Source organism: Taeniopygia guttata, chromosome Z (genome assembly GCF_048771995.1).
Source record: "Taeniopygia guttata chromosome Z, bTaeGut7.mat, whole genome shotgun sequence".
NCBI lineage: Eukaryota > Metazoa > Chordata > Aves > Passeriformes > Estrildidae > Taeniopygia > Taeniopygia guttata.
In genome coordinates, this window is record NC_133063.1 from 14199387 (window position 1) to 14214559 (window position 15173).

Below are 15173 nucleotides of genomic sequence, written 5' to 3' on the forward strand. Positions count from 1 at the left end.
AATATAATCACTGCATCTCTCCTGGCTCTCATGTAGACCCCCTTTTGCAGGGCATGCTTACTGCAGAAGAAAACTAATTTAATTGATCTTAGTACCCTTTCAAGTTTCAATTTCATTCAAGAGATCACAAACTGTTTTGCATGAAAATAATGACAGTAACTTCAGGCAATTATCTGCTTGCAAAGAGCTTTACAAAATCCTGGTAGTGGGAGTCAAGTCTCTCAGGCTCTGAAATGTTTCAAATTAAAAGCAGAAAAATATAAGTCAACAAAGCAAAAATATCATTATTCCTGCACAGTTCTTATATTGTAAAATGTAGCTATCCATAATTAAGAAAAATTCATGAAAAAGTTTTCAATAGTATGATAAAGGAATAAAATACTTTATAAGAAGTGTTCGCTTAGATCAACTGTCCTTTCCTCTGAATTGTTGGTTTATTTTGTGTTTTTACTGTGAAGAAGGAACTGGGAAGGTATGTCGTCCTGTACTAATCTGGAGAAAGACATTAACAACATCACATTACTACAGCATATGAAAAATCTCGCCAAATATTTGCAGATTTTTTGGAGCATTTTGGTATCAATTGCAGCATGTACACTAGATTTCCTCAGCACACATTGTATCCAGATTTTTTTTTAGAAATTTTAAAGATATTTTTATTTCAATATTCTACAAGTTCGAATCAAGGTTATGCTGTATATGAAAGATAACAGACAACCATCAGTGGTCAGTGCCATCACTGACTATAATGTCCTTGCAGCTTTAATAGGTACTTTGAAGGTCATAGTGTCTTTGGAGAGGGATGACTATGAGGAATTCAGATATATTTCAGCAGTAAGAATAGAGATTTGGTGTTCCATGGGCCTTTTTTTGTGAAGCCTCAAAAGAGAAAAAAAAGACTGCTCAGAGTGATTCCACAACGACAGCCAAAAACCAGTGTTTGCTATAAATATATCTTGTCTTTATATGTATAATTTTGATTCCTAAAATGAATGTAAATATTTAGAAAAATCCTTAGTTTTCTGATGTTCTGAGTTGTCAATCAAAACAAAACTTATGTAAGAGATTTCAACCTCCGATCTGATTAAAAGTCTTACATGACAAATTAAAGTAATTTTCAATCCCTTTTTTGCTTGCAGCTGTCAGGAAAATTAATCCAAAATGCCAGAGGTTTTTACTCCGGCTATGGAGTCCCATAGCTTTTTAAAGAATAAAAGGAGAATTGCTGGGGGGTGCATCCTCCTTTTTATCCTAATTTCTCAGCCCCTTTTCCTTCTTTCTTTCCCTATTGTCTAGGGTACTTGAGAGGTACAGACTTCCCTAATCACCTAATACAGACCCTCTTCTAATGCGCATCCTCCCCCCCTTCCCTTTTCTTTGTTTCTCTGTTCTTTTTCTCAAACTCCAGGAATTTAGCGTGGCCTTGGGTGAGTAACAGTCCTCCAGAATTTATGGTTTCTACTATTGCTTCTTTCACCTATCAGTACCTGGCTCTATCTACCAGCAGGCCCACAGTTTGTTTGTAAAAACTCCCTCTCATTCCTTTCACATCTTTTCACTGTGTGCAATCAGTGTGTGATTGTCGAGTTACACACTTACACAAACAATGGAGACAGAAGGAAAACCTGAATTTTACTGTCAAAGTGTAACCAAATGCCCTGTCTGGAATTTTATACCAAAAATTAATAGCGATGGCTTCAGCATGATGACATATTTGCAAGACTGAATCTCATAGTTGTAGTACAAGGCATAACATTTCTGACAACAGATGACTCATGTTAAGTGAAGATGAGGGCTGCCTACCTATGTGGCTGCTCCACATTCTCCCTACAAGTGGATTTTTCACACAGAACAGCACCCTACACAAGGTAGCCTGCAGGTGTAGATATGGAATATGGCATCTTTACCAAAACAGCCCTTGCTTATTTTTTTTTTTTTTTCAAGATGCAAAAGTGCCTAATTACAAGAGACAGAATTGAGAATGTTGATTGGTGTTTCTCTGACCTTTGCATCTAAGTACCTAATCACCAGCAAGGGTCATCCTATCCTTGACCTTTCGTACAGACACATTCTTATCCCTGGACATTTCATTTTCTAGTGCCCACATCTCTCCTGCCTGAGGGAGACACATCCTGAACACATCACATGTCACCATTGAGGCAGGACAGGAACAAAAAGATTCTAATTCAGAAGACAAGAAGCAAACTGATTTATTTCAAATACACTGCTCTTTCTATAGGGAACATTGTGCAGACCAATTTCATTGGTCTTAAAGTAAAAACATGTCACGTCATTGGCGTGTGCTGAATGACGGACAGTAGCAAAACATACCTACAAACAAATGTGAACAACAAGAGAGATAGAGAATTATTTACATTCCTTTGAAACTCTTTCCCAGGCCTAGCCTGGCAGAAACCTGTCATTTTCTCTCTGACTGAACTGAGAATATCCATAATCACACGGCTCAAGGTGCCATTCTAGGGCAGGGCACCAGAACAGGTAGAGAGAGTAACACTGTGATCTAGCTACCACATACATTTTCCAGCAACACCATTCTACTAAGCAAAATTGACTACATGAAGTCTTAAGCCAAAAAAGAGCTGCATCACTAAAGGTGGACATGCTTATAGAGGAGCACACCTAATGCTAAGAGCTTTGTGTGCGAGCTGGACATTGTGCCCTGGCTGGCAGCAAATAGTTGGAGCCCCAACAAATAAGTCAGGAGCAGGCACTGACCTTCTGCTCTCAAAGGGCACAGGGACCTGCGGTGCTAGCTGGTAGGGGTGGGGGTGGCCAGTCACCTAGAGACTCTGCAGGACCCAATAAGCAAGCAGAAGACCTCAGCCAAAATATCACCATTGGACCAAGAGGCAAGTGCAAGGGGCATGAAGGGTGGCCACATAGATTGTAAGGGTGTAAAAGCCCAGGGATTCCTTAAAAACAGCACATGCTGCTACTGAGCTGATGCATCATGATCAAAATACTTCCAGGAACCCAGCATCTGGGACACTGCTATGGGAAATGTGGGGCCAAGATGGCAAAGGAAGCTTGTCTGACAGCGTGAATATGGTGCGTACAGGGATTCAAATGGTGCACCCATCAGGTCACTGGAGTCACCCACTGCAAAGTGATCTCAGTCCCACCAGTGAAAATCTCACAGGTTGTGAATGTGATTTCTAGAGTGGAATCTGAATGCTCAGACAGGAAATCCGGAAACTTGAAAAACTTAATAATAAAGACTTACATAAAAGATATTATTACCATTACTAAGGTTTTACATAAGTCCATATTATAACATAATAACAATAAAGTTACATGCAGTGTGATTGTTTGCTATTATCTACCTTAAGCCCATAATCTATAGTGCATGCTTTAAAGATGTAGAATACGTATTTTCATCTTTGTCATGCTTTGTTCTGTTTCAGAGTTAGTTGTTTTTATCTCTGAAAGTTTACTATCCTCAAACTCCATAATTGTAATTTCCATCTTGAGTCTAACAAGCTAAAGAGAACACAGATAATTTTCCTGCTTTCTCTTGAATCCTTGCTCCCTACCCTTTTACAATTCCAGTCTTATCACATGTGTGATAAAATGTACGCTTTGTTGTAATAAGCAGGATTTGATCTGACTGCAGGTTGTATCATGTTTCATTATTTTGGTCCTTTAAGTCTCATAGAGAACATTTTCTTGTTTCTACACTAAAACAGTAATGCTTTAATGCATTGAATTTGGTTTGCAAGGGCAAGCTTTGCAGGGGAGAGGGCTACAGGGATGGCTTCTGTGAGAAGCTGCTGAAAGTTTCCTCCATGTCCAGCAGAGATAATCCCTGGTGGCTCCAATACGGATGTGCTGCTGGCCAAGGCTGGGCCAGTCAGAAATGCTGGTAACACTGCTGTGATAACAGATTTAAGGTGAAAGAAAAAAAGTTCTTATGCAGATGTAATTGTGGCCAGAGAAGAGTAGGGTGAGAACATGTGAGAGGAACAATCTGCAGACACCAAGGTCAGTGGAGAAGGAGGAGTGTGGTAGTGTGTTTTTCTGTTGTAAACTTAACTTGTTTCTTGTCATCAGTTTAAAATTGTTTGTTCCATTTTATCCCCTATATATGCTTGGTTCCTCCCAAGTTGCACCCTCCCATCCTCTTGTCAGTCTCCCCACAAGACCAGCCCTTTATTCCAGACCCTTCCCCGCCAGTCCCAAAGGCACTGCCCTCCTCCCTTGTCTATCAGTGTAACCCCACTTTTGCCTTCAGAACCTTCCATATCCATCTTACTTCCCCCAAAGACCCATTGGTGTATTTTGTCCACACTCTTCCCATGTTATCCCACATTGGTTGTTTAAATGAAATCCCCACCTTGTACTTCTCCGCTTTTATCCTACTATTAGTTAAAAATTGCATCCTTGTTCCCTCCTCCCCTGTACTTAAGCTGTTGAACTGCTGTTTGAGTTGTCCCTTGTTCCTGTATCATCTCGGATATTAAAAGCTCTTGGGAACCTGCACAAGTGATCCCTCCCTTTCCTTTGTTCTGGATTCCTTGACTTGGGATAACACCAGTAGCTGCACAGAGCAGCCTGCTGCTTCTGGGAGCTAAGCAGCCCTGCTCACACCACCACCCAGACCAGCCCAAGGGGTGGAGAGGGGGTGGCCTCTCCTGGCATGGGCCAGGAGGTAGGGCTAGCTGTGGTCATCTCCAGGCAGCCAACTATGTCAGAGGAGGAGCTGCTCGAGGCATTAGAGCTGAGGTTCTCCTGCAGCCCGTGGTGCAAACCATGGCGAGGCAGCTGTGCCCCTGCAGCCCATGGAAGTCCAGGGGGATGCAGAGATCCACCTGCAGCCCATGGAAGAGACCCACGCTGGAGCAGGTGGATGCACAGAGGAGCCTGTGAACCCAAGAGAGGCCCCATGCTGGAGCAACCTGTCCTTGAAGGACTTCTACCCTGTAAAAGAGTGACCCACACTGCAGCAGTTTTGGGAGGACTGTTTTCTGTGGGATGGACTCACATTGCAGCAGGTCACTGAGAGCTGCTACTCATGAGATGGACTCATGTTGGAGAAGTTCATGGAGAACTGTCTCCCATGGGTGGGACCCCAGGGTGCAGCAGGGGAACAGCTCCCCTCCCTGAGAAGTGTCAGGCGATGAACTGCCCTAACCCCCATTCTCTGTCTCCCTGCACTGCTGCGGTAGGAGGTAGAGCTGATCTTTCCCAGTCATTATCTCAAGCCATGAACCTTTTGTTAAAATTTCTTTCCTCTGTCCAGCTGCAGAGGGAAGTGATAGAGGTTTTGGAATCTTGCCAGGTCAAACCACAACACAGATGAAGCCAGCAGCGTAGCATCAAAATACTCTGATACTAAAGGTAACATATTTAATATTGCTAAAACACTACAGTTCAGATTAGTTTAGAACCAGTTTTACATGTTACATGACCTTTTTAAAATAATATATCACAATACCTATGACTGTGTACTGAAAAGCAGTGTGTTTTAAGCCCTCTAGGCCAGGTACATTCTACATGCACATTTTCCCTTCCAGTGGCAGGATCTGGAGAAAAAGTTCGCTTCTCTTTGGTTATGGCTATTACAACATTAAACACTATTGTTCAGAAGAGTTAAAATAACAGATGCGGCATCAACTAACTTCTTCCTACTTTTGTGCTGCCTCTACTAACAAAATTCTATTTGTTTGCATTAGAAAAATTTACAAGATCCACATAAATAAGTTAATCTGCTGCCAAGCCCTTGAAAGTCATCAAAAAACATGTGTACATTGGGGCAGCATGGGTTAAATACATATTCAGTTGCTCAGGATGCACTGCACCATTCCCAATATCTACAGTCCTGTATACCAGCATACAATGTTAACTCCATCCATCACTGGATTCTTTAGCAGCTAAATGTACTATCTGAAGCATTAGGCTTCAGATTTAGAGGTAGTTTTGGAAAGCTATGAAGAGTATTTGCAGTTTGGTTTTGGGTGCAATTATTTTAACATAACTAATTTCCCCCCATTTTTTTACATTTTAAAGTAGATTTTAACATATTTTTCTTTATTACGACTCCTCTACAACATCATTATATTAGCAGAACTATTTATTGTGGGCTATTTTTAGGGCCAAAGGTTTTTAAGGGGGTCAGATCCAAGCATGTGGAAACCTGTTTGCTCATTTTGGAAATAAACGCTACAAGTTGCAGTATTTTCTTTCTGGCCTGGTAAGCAAGCCTGACCTGGCGTAGTAATGGTAGGACTTTGACATGTAACACTGACTTTGAGAAACTGGGATAGCACAACAATGAACAAGAATTTGCCTAAGCAAACATTTGAGGATTTTTAGTTAGTTTAAAAGAGTAGTCAAAGCAAACTCGAATATAATTCATAATGAAAGGGCAGCTGATCTCAGGATGGATGAGGAATGCTGCAGCCCCATATTACAGCCTCTGCATTGGAAGAACTGGTAGGCTTTTCCCATTATCCAAAAGGCCATTAAATAGTAGCCATATACTGCAAACCTGCTCTTCCCTGCACTTTCCTGTTCCTGTCAGTCGTGATGTTTGTTAGTCTTACAGGACAGCAGTCTGCAGCATACGAATAGTGAATAAAATAGACCTGGGAAAAAAACTTCACCATTCTTACATCTCCGTGCCTTCCCTGTGCTCCTGGTACCGGCCTCAAAATTTAGCTACTAACGTAATAAATGCAAGTTATGTTCTCAGACTGGAGTAGTCTCATTTTGAGAAGAAACTTCTTACATTTTAGTTCTCTACCACACTCTAATTAATGAAGCTGTTCCTCATGCTGAGGTGAAGCTTCTTATGTTTCAGCTTAGGACTACTGGTCCTCATGCTATCGCTGGGTACCACTGAATAGTCTGGCACCATCCTCTTAAAATTCCACCTGCCTTAAGAACCCCCTGAAATTACCGAGTCGAGGGCCGTGACGCCTCCTGCACACTCTCACAGCCCCGGGACCGGCGCCTGTGTATGTGCAGGCGGTGCCCCACTGCCACGGGCACGGCTGCCAGACCGGGCGTGTCCCCGGGCGGCCCCGCCGCCGCCATAACGGCCGCGCTGGCGCGACCCCGCCCGCCCCACGATGCCCGCGGAGGCGGCGGCTCGCACTGACTGAGGAACCCTCCCCGCCCGCAAGTTCGCTCGCAGCTCTGTCCGCCGCTGAAGGCAGGGCCCCAGCAGGGGAAAGGAAAGAGCTTCCCCCCGCCCCAGGAAAGGGAAAGGCAGCCACGACTGGCTGTCCCACCGCCAGGCGACCCCTTTAAGCCGCCGGGCGCGCCAACTCCGCTACGCCGCCACGGGATTGGCCCGCGCAGCCCGCCCACAGCCGCGGCGCGCCAAACCTGCCCGGGCGCGCCACCCCTGCCTCCCCCCGCCCCCGCCGCCGCGGGCCAATCAACGCATCCTCCGGCGTCGTGGGCCCGGCTTCTGCCCAATAGAGTGGCAGCAGATGCACGGCCCCGCCCCCCGGCCCCGCCCGCAGAGGCGCGGCCGCCGCCTTTCCCGCCCAGCGGTTGGCCGGCGGGAACAGACTCCCCGTGACACTCGCGCCGGCCGGGTGATTGGCTGCGCTCGGGCGCGAAACGTAACGCGGGAAAACCTGGGGCTCGGCCCGGGCTGCGAGCGCGGAGCTACGGAGGCGGCAGCGCCGGCTCCTCCTCGGGCATCGCCGCGACCAGGGCTGCCAGCGGGGCCGGCTTCGCTTCGGAAAGGTGCGGGGACTGCTTCGCTCCGGCCGCTGCCATGGCCGGGGGTCGCCGCTGACTTGGGGGATCCGCTCGGGGGTGGCCGCGGAGGCGGAGGGGTGCGGCGGGCAAGCCACCGAGACACAGGGAGCCGCCGTCCTCAGTGATGAGCGGCTGAGGCAAGCCCGGGCGGCGACAGGTGGCGACGGCGGCGGGACCTTCGTGCAGCTGCACGGCCCATTCCGGGACACGGGCGCGGACAGCGGGGCCGTGCCGCGGCGGAGCGCCGTCCTTTCCCTCTCTACGCACTCCCTCCGCCGCTGCCCGCGAGGGTTCGGCGATGGCGGAGCGGCTCCCGCCGGGCCCTCCCCCGGTGATTTTTTGCCAGGACTCCCCGAAGCGCGTCCTGGTCTCCGTTATCAAAACCACCCCGATTAAACCCTCCTCGGGGGGGAGTGGAGGCGAGGAGCCGATGCCCGTCCCGCCCGTCCCCACCAGCCCGGGCTTCAGCGACTTCATGGTCTACCCCTGGCGCTGGGGCGAGAACGCGCACAACGTGACCCTCAGTCCCGGCGGCGGCGACAGCACCGCCGGCCCGTCAGCCCTGCCGCCGCCCCGCGGGGGAGCGGGCAGAGTCGCCGGCGGGGACGAGGAGAAGGCGGGGAGCCCGGGGAGCGGCGGCCGGCACCGGCACCTGAAGGTGAGGGCGCGGCGGGCGGGGGCGGGCGGGCCGCGCGCTTACGGGGTGACTCCGCGGCGCGCGCCCCGCCCGCGCTTCCGCCCGGGCATTTAAAGTGAAGTCACTTCCGGCAGCGGCGCGCGCGCCGCGGGGGAAAGCGGGGGGCGGAGCAGCTCCCTGTCCTCCCGCCTTCAAAGAGTAAAAAAATAAACCTAAAAAAAACCACCCTCGCCATCGGAAAAAAAAAAACCCTCTTGTCCCCTCTCTCCTCGCATCTGGAGCGCTTTGTTCCGTTCTGGGTTCCTCAGTACAAGAGCGACATGGAGCTCCCGGAGTGAGTCCAGTGTAGGACAACAAAGATTATCCAGGGACCGGAGCATTTCTTTTATGAGGAAAGGCTGATGGAGCTGGACCTGTTCACACTCAAGCAGAGACAGCTGAGATGACTTTATTAATGGATATGAGTATCTTACAAGGGTGCCAAGAGAATGGAGCCAGGATCTGCTTGTGACAAGCTGTAGGAAAAAAAGGCAGTAGGCAAAAACTGACACACAGGAAGTTCCACCTCAATATGAGGAAGAATTTCTTTATATGTTGGTGACCAAGCACTGGCAGAGGTTGCCCAGGGCGGTTTTGGACTCAGTGTCACTGCAGATACTCAAGAGCTGCCTGGACACAGTCTGTGCCATGTGCTCTCCAGTGACTGTTAGAGCAGGGAGGTTGGAGCAGATGCCCCACTGTGGTCCCTTTCAACCTGACACATTCTGTGATCCTGTTGTCACTTTCTCCCCACACTGCTGAGTGGTGGTGCCTGTCATCTCCCCTCCTGCACCCTTAGGAATTGGTAGGGCACAGTCTGGTGTGGCTCTGCTGTCACAGCACTGTCCTGGGTCATGCCATTGCTCCAGGGGATGCTGTGCCAGTTGGCCAAACTGTGGCGGGGGGAGGAAGTGCCTGAGTTTAGTTGCCTCGTTATTTACACCCAGGATGGAATAAGACGTGGCCGTCCAAGAGCAGACACTGTCCGAGACCTGATCAGTGAAGGAGAGCACTCTTCCAGCAGGATACGTTGCAATATTTGCAACAGGGTCTTCCCACGAGAGAAGTCACTGCAGGCCCATAAACGAACTCACACCGGTGAGTAAAACGAGTGTGTGAATAGCTGGGGAGGGCCAACTAGGAAGCACAGACGAAGGAATTTTAAATCCCTCCAAACAAACATGAAGTTATGAAAGAACTTGACCTGTAATGATTTTATTGTAACTGCTAAACCATACTTCTCTCCCAGTGCTTTTTAGTCAATCAAGGGCTTTGTAAACATTTGTTGTGGGGAAGTGTAGCAGCAATTTGGACTATAATAGTATAGTCACATTGTGTAAACATTTTATCTGTCGATGTCACAGACTCACTTTGTAAGAAAAAGAACTAGTCTTGGGCTTGGTGCTCTGTACTTGAGCTTTGTAGCACTTTCTATCCTGATTGCGTCTTCTCTGTGTTTTGTTTCCTCCTTGCTGATGTATTTTTCACATCACAATTGAACTTTTGCTGTAGAGGTTACTGTGGAGTAACTGAAAAAATGTCTGGCAACAGTGGATTGTCACATCCTTGGAAGTGTGCTTAAGGAAGAATGAGAGAAGAGACCACATGCTTAAAATCGCCACCCAGTTGATTTTTCCCACCACCTAAAATTAATTTTCTAGCATGCATTTACTTCAAATACTACATCCTTGGAAGTGTGCTTAAGGAAGAATGAGAGAAGAGACCACATGCTTAAAATCGCCACCCAGTTGATTTTTCCCACCACCTAAAATTAATTTTCTAGCATGCATTTACTGAATTGTATTTAGAAGGTGATTTGCAGTTAAGTTAAAATTTATGATAAACTCACTCAATACTCAGCTGAGCTTAAACTCAAGATGCTGTTTTAAGTTTTTAAAACAAAGCAAATACATGCTATTTCTTCAACAGAACACTGTGTTTGCCATAAAATATGAACAAATGTAGCTCATAATACAGACACAACCACCAGCACTTCCCCCAAACCAACCAAACAAAATCCCACAAAAGCCTTGGCTCTCACCATCTCCTTTTGACTCAGGTCACTGACTAATCTAGGTAGTGATACTAAACAGCAGCAGTGCTCATTTTTTGGTCAAAATATGTTATTTCACTCAGTCCTACAATGTGTTGAACTTGTAAGAACTACTTAACTGAGTACAGCTTACCTGAGTACAGCTTACCCTGTCATTCCTCTGAATTAGTGAGCCAGACTCGCCCTCATTTTGTTGCCTTCCTGAGGGTGGTGGTATGGCATACCTTTGTGTAGTGTGTGCAGTTCAGATGTACTTGAGGAAGGAGACACCTGCTACCTTTGTTCTTCTGGTTTCAGTTTGCATGGAGAACTCTTCCTTGATGATTGATTAAGAAAACTTAAATCTGGAATAAGTTTCTCATGTAGTCTCCATCATTATAATTTTTCTTAAACATGAGATATTTCTATAATCTTGTAGTAATGTTGACCTCAGGTATTTCACCCCAGTTCAGGCTATGGTAAGGATAAAATTTTTCTGGTTACAACCTGAATTACATTACTTGTCCAATTACTTGTCCATATTTTTGCTCTATATCTGCAGAGCTTCACAACTTATGTAATGCTATCTAAGAGTCTTAAACAAGAAAATATGACAAAGAAAAGTCACCACTGGATACTATGACACTCCTAGTCATCTTTCATAAATCTCTTCTGTTACTACTTTTAGGTGAAAGGCCTTATTTATGTGACTACCCAGATTGTGGGAAAGCCTTTGTACAGAGTGGGCAGCTCAAAACTCACCAGCGTCTCCATACAGGAGAGAAGCCTTTTGTCTGCTCAGAGAATGGTAAGTCATCAGAGAACGATTTGCAGCTTTCTGGGGTCAGACTGATATTGGGAATGTATGTGTGTTCACAAGGTAAAAGCATTGGAGTTTAAATTTGGTGGAACTTTCAGTGAAGGGAAGAGCCGTGCAGAATCTGCTTAATTGTGCAGGTATGTATGTAAGGATTGCGTGCATACATTCTCCGTCAGTGGATACTAGTGTATAAAATAATGGGGTATGTTACAAACTGAGAGCATTTGGTTTTCAACCAAACCTAGATTTTTGTGAATGGTAAAGGATGGATTCAGTGGCATTTCCATCACAGATGTTACACTCTCTTTGGTTGGCTGCTTTCTGTAACATGTTCTTCATTGTCACTCTGTGGTTTTTTAAGGCTGTTTAAGCAGATTCACACATGCAAACCGTCATTGTCCCAAACATCCCTACGCCCGACTGAAGAGGGAAGAGCTCACAGACAGGCTGAGTAAGAAGGAGACGGCTGACAATAAAGCTGTGGCCGAGTGGCTAGCGAAGTAAGTTCCCTCATGGTGTCATCTTTCTCAAAATACTTCAAAGAGTGGTCTGACACACCATTTATTTTTTGGAATTGTTAAACCCCAAGAAAGCAAAACTAGATGTTCTTCCAGTACACATCAGTATAGCCTCGCTTCTCCTTGAAGAATTATGAACTCCTTCCTGGTCAAGACAAAGTTACTTATGAAACTTTTTTCTTACAGTTTTGTTTTGTTTTGTTTTGTGTTTGCTCTCTGATTAAATACTTTTTTTAGCTTGATCAACACCTGCTAATACTTATTAGCTGGTGCTGCAGTTTTACTGAATTTGCATTTATATGAGGGGTACCGTATGCCTAGGAAGAAATGCCTGCTGAGAACATCATGGAGACAAGAAATCTGTCACAGATGTTCACTTGGGCACTTTACACTTAAAATACTGAATAAAGATTTCTGTCAGCTTAAATACTACCATATAAGGGCTGAAAGGTAAAGCCAAGTGCAGTGCCAAGTTGGATGTAAGCTAATACTCGGGAGGTTTTTGCCTGTTTTGAATTGTTGGTGTGCAAGTCAGTTGTATGTATTTTACAAGTATTCCTCATGTGTGATGTTACAGGTACTGGGAGACTAGAGAGCAGCGTGCTCCTGCTTTGAAGACCAAAGCAATCCAGAAAACAGATCAGGAACAGCAGGACCCAATGGAGTATCTTCAGTCTGATGAAGAGGATGATGAAGAGAAAAACAGCGCTCATTCAGCTGCCCGTCACCGTCGTCTCCAGGAGCAGCGTGAACGCATGCATGGTGCGCTGGCGCTCATTGAGCTGGCAAACTTAGATGTGGCACCCCTGCGACAGTAGATAGGAGCAGTCTCTGCCCATAAAAAAATGTACTTTCTGGTGTTACTTAACCAGTTAGATCCCAAGCATAAGCTAAGCACCTTACTTGCTTATAATAGGCTGCTATTCTGTAGAATTTATGAAGAATGTTGTTGCCCCGTAACATGGGGTGAGAGAATTGCACTTTTGATAGAGTAGAAGACGGATGTAAAATTTCTAAGTATTTTGTAAATATGGGACTGCATAAGGCAGGGTTGACAAATTTATGTGTCATGGGAGGCTAGATTTTGCAAGGTTAACTCATTTATCTGAAGCAGATTTCACAGGAAACATTTTTCTGAACAAAGTGTTCGTGATTAGCAGGATGGTACATGTGGCCAAAGAAGGCTGACAAAAAAGTATTTATCTGACTATCTAGCAAAGTGATGAGTCTGGGGATATTGTTAAACAGCAATGAAATCATGTTTTTCTAATGTCTATGTATCTTTACCTAGCATCTCCAAGGCAAAGGGCAGAGGTTAGTTATCTCAACTTGTACAGGGAAAGAAAATGCTTCATGCAGGGAATATCTTCACTGTGACTGCCCAAGGTATGAGGCTTGACTTTGCTGCTTCACATTTTTTTAATTTGATTTCAGCAGAATCTCTTGGTAGCACTTGTTATTCCTAACATGTGTAGTTGGGAAGTTTTGCACATTGTTTTATCTGAAAATGATTAGTCTTGCAAAGTCTTGTAAAAGGTAAAGAACTGGTAATATTTTTTTCAGGTGTTTTGGGCCCTGTAGTGATTTGGCACTTGATTTTGTTAGTAAAGGGGTTATTTACAGGGTGGTATGAGTTTGTAGTAAACTATTCTAGGTCTTCTATTAGCAAACACTAAGTTTTAAAGTATTGCTTTTATAATGATTAGCAAATAGAAGCCTCCATACTTACTGTGCATAAAGCCACCTTACTGCTTACTCCAGCATAACATGCCGATTTTTTGTTCACTAACCATAGCACAGCTATAAAGTAAACACTGCTGAAAAGTATTCACTATACAATTAGAAAATAGGCTTCCAAAGGTAGTTACAAGTGTGTTAACAGTGTGATTTCATACATTTCCCAAATAAATGAAGTTGCAGAATGCTGCCTAGTACTCAGATGCCATAAATGATGATACAAAATGTTTAACAGGGTATCTTGTCACTTTGTGAATGTTATGTACTTTCAGTAGCACTGTCTCATGGTGATCTTTTACTATATTTTGCTTTGAAGGCAGCCAGAGATTCCTCATATGCTAACAAAACTTTGTTTTCAGATTGGACTTTTATGTGTGGTTTTGTTGTTGGTTGTTGTTAAGCTACTGCTTAAGGGGATATTAATAATGTGTATTTACTGACCTGCTTGCTTTAACTTCTTCCTCTCATTGGAAGTCAGAAAATTCAGATGAGAAGGGGAGCCTCTTTCCCTCTCACTTGAACTGAAAAGGAAGAAAACATTTTGTCAATCACTTGATGTAGGCTGACCAGATGCATACAGCTGTACCAGAAAAGTAGAGTGGTTTTACATCAGAAACTGCAGCTGTTGAAGTATGTTCTCTGATAACCTTTTGTGGCTGAAAATCTCATTAACCCAGTTTATTTATATCCTGTGTTGATGCACTTAACTAAAAAGGAATTGAATAATTTAAAAAAAAATTAAAGTGTCTTTCATTGTTTGTAAATAATTTTGCACCAGTGATACGGTTTAACTTCTGCTTCAGCTTCTGAAAAAGATAGGAAACACTAGTCATACAAGGCTTCTTTGCCTACATAAAACTGGTAATTCATTAATGTATGTAGGTTTTCGATTTCTAAAAAATATTAAGTGTTTCTGACTGTTCATCTGGCTTCATGTGAATAGTCTGATCCCAAAATGAGCCCTGAATATACATCTTGTAATTCTGAATCATAACTCAAAATTGCTCTCAAGTAGTATTTCATAGGACAGAAGACTGTAATTACCAGCCACCTGCAGACTGGAATATTACTTCATCGGGATTAGTTGTGGGTTTTTTGGTCGGGTTTGGGGGGTTTTTGTTTTGTTTTTTCTGGGTTTTTGTTTGTTTGTTTTTGTTGTTGTTGTTGTTGTTTGGGGTTTGGGGGGGGGAGTGAGGGGTTGGTTTATTTTTTGGGTTTGAGGTTTTCAAATTTCTTTTTTCAGTCAGCCAGAGTATTTCCTCAGGTCTTTGAAGTATGACAAGTACACTGGATTGTACTTTGCCAGACAAAATTCAGACAGCTGGAGCAGTTTTGGATCATGACAAGTTTTGGCTAAAATACCAAGTTAAAAAAAGCAAAGATGAGATGTGGAAGACTGCTTTTCATTTTAGTAAGTGATTACATACAAGAAATCGTTTGGTGCTTTGAAAGATTGAAGGTGTTGTGTGGCATGAGTTAAAAGCAGAAGAGTTGATGTGCTGTCATTCTAATAGATGCTTTGAATAAAAATTTGATTCTAATTTTCAGGTTTAATGTGTGCTGTTTGGTAATTATTAAATACTCAGCCTCTTCCTCGTTTCTGACCCGTTGCAGGTAAGGTTTAAGGTGTATATTTATAAATCTGACACAAGTTAA

General features: G+C 44.5%; 1 protein-coding gene across 1 annotated transcript; it reads left to right on the forward strand.

Annotated features, from left to right (window-relative positions):
• Positions 1-7519: 7519 nt before the first annotated feature.
• ZNF367 (zinc finger protein 367) lies at positions 7520-15058 on the forward strand. Its single transcript, XM_030258279.4, has 5 exons — positions 7520-8392; positions 9358-9508; positions 11131-11250; positions 11624-11762; positions 12358-15058. Exons 1-5 carry the CDS (start codon positions 8033-8035, stop codon positions 12596-12598), a joined length of 1011 nt encoding a protein of 336 aa, XP_030114139.2. The 5' UTR covers positions 7520-8032; the 3' UTR covers positions 12599-15058.
• Positions 15059-15173: the final 115 nt, after the last annotated feature.

Coding starts and splice junctions, on each gene's coding strand:
- ZNF367 (XM_030258279.4), top strand. CDS start 8,033: ATGGCGGAGCGGCTCCCGCCGGGCCCTCCCCCGGTGATTTTTTGCCAG. Junction 9,509..11,130: donor CCATAAACGAACTCACACCG/GTGAGTAAAACG, acceptor TACTACTTTTAG/GTGAAAGGCCTTATTTATGT. Junction 11,251..11,623: donor TTTTGTCTGCTCAGAGAATG/GTAAGTCATCAG, acceptor TGGTTTTTTAAG/GCTGTTTAAGCAGATTCACA.